The sequence below is a fragment of the Lottia gigantea genome, assembly GCF_000327385.1.
Source record: "Lottia gigantea unplaced genomic scaffold LOTGIsca_23, whole genome shotgun sequence".
Classification (NCBI taxonomy): domain Eukaryota; kingdom Metazoa; phylum Mollusca; class Gastropoda; family Lottiidae; genus Lottia; species Lottia gigantea.
Window position 1 is genome coordinate 278,414 of NW_008708645.1, and position 6,695 is coordinate 285,108.

Genomic DNA, 6,695 nt, shown 5'->3' on the forward strand with positions numbered 1-6,695 from the left:
TGGAAGAGATATTCTGCATTACTTGGTAGGACAAAACTCTTCAAGTTCAAGAATTTTCAACTAAACCCATAAAGAAATAACTGAAAATAAACACTTTTTTTTCAAATTATTTCAAAAGCAAAATGGGTCACGCTCAGAATTTAAAAAAAAAACAAACATTGTATTTGATTTTTAAAAAATTCAGCCATATTGAAAATTTATTTACATTTTAAGCTTGAGCTTTATTTCTTTTATGTTTAAAGTGTTTTTTCTTGAATGTATGGCAAGCTTTTTGATTAAGTTCCAAGCCACATATTCTTGAAACTAGTTTAGTACTAGGATATCCTAGAAACAGTGTTAGAGGTTAAAACCCTAGGACATCCTAGTGCCGAGATTGTTTGGAGAATACAGGGCTAAGGTCATGTCATTAATTATAATTTCAATTTGCATTTGAATGAATCACTTTTTTAAATATGTGAAAGAAAGAACTGTTATAGTGCGTTCAGACGACGTAAGTGAAGACAGCTTAACTATCAACCATTCTTCGAGTCTGGTTAACTGTTTTGGTGAGCGTTCAGACGGACATTAAGTTAAGTTAAGCCAGCTTCGACATTACCTCGCAAGTTATTGGGAAGTTCAGAGGTCATAATACCATTATGCATGCGCGTTAAGACATAGGTAATCATGGCGGGAATTTGTTTAGACGAATGCACACATGCAGACATGATATATACGGCTGAATGTTAACTAGTTGCGTTCAGACGACAAAACTAAGCTGGCTTAACTATTCAAGCCAGGTTTTAAGCCACCTCAGAAGTAGGTGCAAATTAATGCAGCTTAAGTGTAACCAGTTCAGATGACTAAAAAATGGTTGAACGCACTATAATTGATTGTTCATAAAAAAATATACTCATATATCATCTTTGAATATAACATAGTACCATTGTTTCTTGCTGACCATAAATTCAGATCATTTACAGCAGAAATATAGATATAACAAGATATTAATTTTTTTCAAATTGTTTTGAAAAACCTTCAATGCCATGTGCCTTCTTTCTTGCTAGAGAAAAGTCAAACCATAAATGTATCTAAGTCATAGGGTCAAACCCATTTGTTTAGTTTCTTGTTTTGCCTTGCCTTGCCTTTTTACAAGTTGTACATTTTTTATATCTTTATTTGTTTAGTTTCTTGATTTGCCTTGCCTTTTGTTTTGATATATAGTTTGTATAACCTTTATATAACTTTCTAGAATCTCCTCTTACTTTGTCTGCTCAATATATAATATTGATCTGTTTTTATATGCCCACATTATAATGTGGTCGTATAGTTTCATCGCCTTGGTCTGTCAGTCCACAATTGGCTTGTGAACATAATAGAGCTACAGTTTTTTTCTTATTTTAATGAAATTTGGTGTGATCATTTATTTTCATGAGATCTTGGTCAAGTTTGAATTTGACGATTTTTTCAATGAATGGAATTTTATGCAATTTTGTGTGTTTGATTAAATCAACAATATCTTGTTGAAATTAGATTTTTGGTATGATTTGACACCGCCTTTGATATTCTGAAAATTTATCAGTGAAGTGGGCATATCTTGCTAGGCAACCACTTGTTATATATTACTTTACAAATAAACGTATTTTACTATATCTTAAGTGATTATTTGCCCTAATGTCATAATAGCTTGGTTTAGTGGAACTTATTTTTCCATTTACTCAGCTGTAAATGATGAAAGTTAACAATTATGGTGCAGAAAAGGAGGACGTAAAACTCAATTTCACTTAATTTTTCTACCACCTGATCACTGCTTTGTCATTCAGCAAAGTTTTTATTCCCTGAGTTCTGTCACTTGTTTCTCACCTTTTTCCTCATTTCATCGACTCCTGGACTTTTCCTGACTTTCTCAGACTACATATCGAAAGCAGACTGGTCACAGTTGGCTTCAATAAAGTAAAGTAACTTGAACCACCTTTTCCAACAGCAGACTATCTTGATCAGCTCAGCAGGAAGGTAGAAAAACAGTATATATTCATTTGGTCATTCATTTCCCAAGGATAATTATGAAGCCTAATCAGACTAAAAGTAAAATCCATCCCATGATATAACTCTCATCTACTCAGTAAAGAAAGTATACAGAGCACCTCGATTAGAGATTCCAATGTTTTATTACATGATTACACTTCAATATATAGAAATCAATACTGTTATTTTAATAGAGGCATAAAATATCAAAATTTCAGTAACAAATGTAAATAATGTTGTTAGTCAAGACTTTAGTCGAAGTTGATAACATCAATAATAAAAGAACTTTTACATAGATATTGAGTCTTTGAATTCTATATTTCAATGAAAAAAAAAAAAATCTATTTATTCAATACAATATCAAGTCAAAAGACAAAACTGCACCAAATTTGCAACATTTGAAGCACACCAGAAAACAACATACACTAACTTTATATATTTAACAAGTTTACATAACAAATAACTAAATATATAAAAACTTTACTTAATCAAAACAGTGTACTTCATATCAATTCACGATTGTTTCTAGTCATTGTGCAGATAGATTTGAACAACTATCCCGTTTTGTTAGCCATAATGGTAATGCTTGCGTATAAAAAGAATCGCAATACCTAAAAAATGTCCAATTGCTGTAACCTTAAAGAGATTGTAAAGAGGTTTTCTAAATTTTGTATGTGTATCAGGGACACTAATTGACAATCAGATGTCTGTGGTTCCTGGTTCCTGATGTCACTAATGCAAAGATCCTTATGTGATACAAGCATATTTTTGTGATAAGTGATGTCATCATACACTTAGTTTTAATGGAATTGCAGGAACAACAGACATCTGATTGAAAATTGGAATGGTGCAAATTGATGCTATCAGTGTCTCTGATACACACAATTTGTTTTTAGAAAACCTCTTTACAATCCTTTTAATACAACTCATATAAATACAAAACAACACAATAATACAAAATATTATTTTCATAAATAAATGCAAATATTTAGTTATTATAGAACACCAAACACAATATTTCCTCAAAAAAGAAAAAAAAATGCTTGACACAGACAAAATGGAATAGTTAAAATTTTCTTTCCCTATAGACCTCTTCAGAATTACTATCATGATTTACAGTAAAACAATTTCTATCATCACTGAATCTTACCAAAACACACTATAATTTACCATAATATCTTTATAAAGGCATATTAGCATGTTTCTTCCATGGATTCTTTCTGTCTTTTTTAGCTAAAATGTCTAAATCCTCACATAGTCTCTTTCTAGTTGATTCTGGCTCAATTATATCATCCACAAAACCTGAAATTGGCAGAAATTTTCTTTCATCATGTTCATATGGATAGACAATAAATAAAATCTTAAAGGGATTTGAAGAGAGTCTTTTTGTGTTTGTATGTATATCATGAACACTTATACTTTAAAGATGGGTTCCCTTATTTTCATTTATGAAAATGAGAAATGCTAATACTTATATGAACAGAAAGTAGAGGTGTTCTAATGACCTGGAAAATACCAGTTTGTCTCACATGTCCATAATTAATTCATAATTAGCTAAATTAGAAGAGAATTACCAGCAGAATTCTATCAAGAAAGGTCAAAAAGTCTTTTTTTTGGTTATCCAGAATGTACTTACATGGACATACATGGATTAAACCTCTTAATTATATGCAATAAGAACATAATGATATGATTAAGAATTCATGATAATTCATCAGAAACACATATTAAGCAAGTAGTTTGCATAATTTGACACCATAAAATAAGGCAATCCATCTTTAACTTTGGTCATCTTTTGCTATGTGTGGCTCTTATCATTTTTGATTGAATAAATTAATATTTTAGAATTACAGGAACCACAGATAATGGATTGGAAATTAGAACTGCTCAAGCTAGTGGGGTGTAGTTTTGAAAAGTTCACTATAAAAGTTTTGTTTTGTAATTTTGCACATTTTGAATTTTTTTTCTATTTAGTAAAATATAAAAATTCCATTCTTTCTTCTGTCAGTCTTTTCTTTTTATTTTTGTTCAATAAACTTTATATTTTACGTTTTTATAAGCTTTTATTTTCAATGTAGACACTACAGTTAAGACCCTAATGACAGCTCCTTTTAAACAATAACCTTTTGACCTAACCTGATGACCCCCGCTTTAACCAATCAAAATTAACTGGGTCCAATGGAAAAGGTGTGTTCCAATTTCAGTTGACTTGATAAACTTGTCTTATGCTTCTGGAAATACACCTTTTGTTCACATCACAAAATCCAAGCACTGACGAGGGAAGAAATTTGATTGGTTAAGGCAGAATTTGAGTATAAGAATGTAACTCTAACAATATGAGAATAAAAACAAACCTCTATTAGTTGCTGGGAAAGGATTAGCAAACTTATCAATATATTCTAACTCTTGTTCGGCTTGATTTTGACCACCACGGAATATAATAGAAACAGCTCCCTATAAATTAGAGGAGATAATTAAAGGGAAAGAACTCTATCAGGCTAACTGGTCTAACAGTCTGTTAACAGCTAAGTATATAGTTATTAAGATATTAATACACAACCAGTTGACCATAAAATTAGCTTTAGAGTAATTGGAATTAAATATCAACAAAATTATTTCAAACATTGACGTTGAAAAAAGGCTTACTCAATCAATTTATCTTTGAGGGATTGTAAAGAGGTTTTGATATCATCAATTTGAATCATTCCAATTTGAATCAGATGTCTGTGGATCCTGCAATTCCACTAAAACCAAGTGTTTGTTGACGTCACTTAGTTTTAGTGGAATTGCAGGAACCACAGATATCTGACTGAAAATTGGAATGGTTTAAATTGATGCTATCAGTGTAACCCATACTCATAAAAAATTTAGAAAACCTCTTTACAATCTATTTAAGGGAGACTGTATGTAATTGTATAACCCAAGCAAGTTAGTGGATAAGAACTCTACCATTCAACTGGGACATTTGGCCTTTTTCTCATCAATTATGAAAAAAATGACAAAAAAATCGTATGCATAGGTAAGAGAATCATTAATGTTTCATGTTTAGGCAAGTTAATAATTTGGCTACTGTTTGCACATATCTGTTCTAGCCCTGTATCCTAGAAACCTAGATACAGTGTTATAAGTTAAGACCCTAGGACATCCTGGCAATAAGATCCTTTCAAGTACAGGGCCTGGTTCTTAGGTCTTCAAAAAAATGCAAACGAAACTATTTTGGTTGTACTATGTCCTGAAATTTTACCTTAGCTCCCATTACAGCTACTTCAGCAGTGGGCCAGGCATAATTAATATCACCTCTTAAATGTTTGGAACTCATCACATCATAGGCACCACCATATGCCTGAAAATAACATAATTCTTTAAATTCTCATGACAAACTACATGTTTTTTTTCACATCTTTCCCTTATATTTTATAGCTAAGCTAATCAGTTATAGTGTTCACAGCTCGCCGTTGAAATTTGAGCCTTCAAAATCATGTGTGTCCAGAATTATATGCATTAAGATGGTTAAGATGACGACTCATCAATTGAAGATACTGTGTGATATATAGAAACGTCATATATAGAAATAGTGAAGTAATTATGTGAATTTGTACATTTCTAGTACTTCTGAATACTATTTACATATATTCAAGACTAAAATCAACCATGAAAAAATGGCACAGCTGTCCCTTTAAATTGTAAGATATGTCAGCACAATGTTCTTGATTGGCACACAATCGAATCAATACTGAATATGATCTAAAAACAAGTGGTTGTCTAGCAAGATACGGCCACTTTCCTGAAACATTTTCAGTATATCAAGGGCAGTCACCTATCTGTGTCAAATCATACCAAAAATCTAATTTGTGTAAGATATTGTTGATTTAAACAAACATTATTTAATAAAATTCTGACATTAACTATCACTTCTATCGCTAAAAAATTTTGATGCGTTTTTACTAAGTCATGCATGGGCAATAACTCCAATTACATTATTCGAAAAATTGTCAAATTTAATCTTGATTAAGATCTCATCATTATAAATGATCATACCAAATTTTATTTAAATAGGATGAAAACTGTACTCTCTATTGTGTTCACAAACAAATTTTGACGCATTTTTTATAAATCTAGGGCAATAACTCAAAAAACGTTCATCGAAAGATAGCCAACTTCGAACTTGTCCAAGATCTCATCATTATTAATGATCATACTAAATTTCATTTAAATCCGATGAAAACTGTACTCTCTATTGTGTTCACAAACAAATTTTGACGCATTTTTTATAAATCTAGGGCAATAACTCAAAAAACGTTCATCGAAAGATAGCCAACTTCGAACTTGTCCAAGATCTCATCATTATTAATGATCATACTAAATTTCATTTAAATCAGATGAAAACTGTAACCTCTATTGTGTTCACAAACAAATTTTGACGCATTTTTTATAAATCTAGGGCAATAACTCAAAAAACGTTCATCGAAAGATAGCCAACTTCGAACTTGTCCAAGATCTCATCATTATTAATGATCATACTAAATTTCATTTAAATCAGATGAAAACTGTAACCTCTATTGTGTTCACAAACAAATTTTGACGCATTTTTTATAAATCTAGGGCAATAACTCANAAAACGTTCATCGAAAGATAGCCAACTTCGAACTTGTCCAAGATCTCATCATTATTAATGATCATACTAAATTTCATTT

General features: G+C 31.0%; 1 protein-coding gene across 1 annotated transcript in view; it reads right to left on the reverse strand.

Annotated features, from left to right (window-relative positions):
- Nucleotides 1-3,181: 3,181 nt before the first annotated feature.
- Nucleotides 3,182-6,695, reverse strand: part of LOTGIDRAFT_116228 (hypothetical protein) — a gene marked incomplete at both ends in the record, with an annotated part of 52,696 nt that continues 49,182 nt past the window's right edge. The window contains 3 exons of the mRNA XM_009054889.1: nucleotides 3,182-3,303; nucleotides 4,356-4,455; nucleotides 5,246-5,344. Of these exons, the coding sequence (XP_009053137.1) occupies nucleotides 3,182-3,303; nucleotides 4,356-4,455; nucleotides 5,246-5,344 (321 nt within the window). The remainder of the gene's footprint in view (nucleotides 3,304-4,355; nucleotides 4,456-5,245; nucleotides 5,345-6,695) is intronic.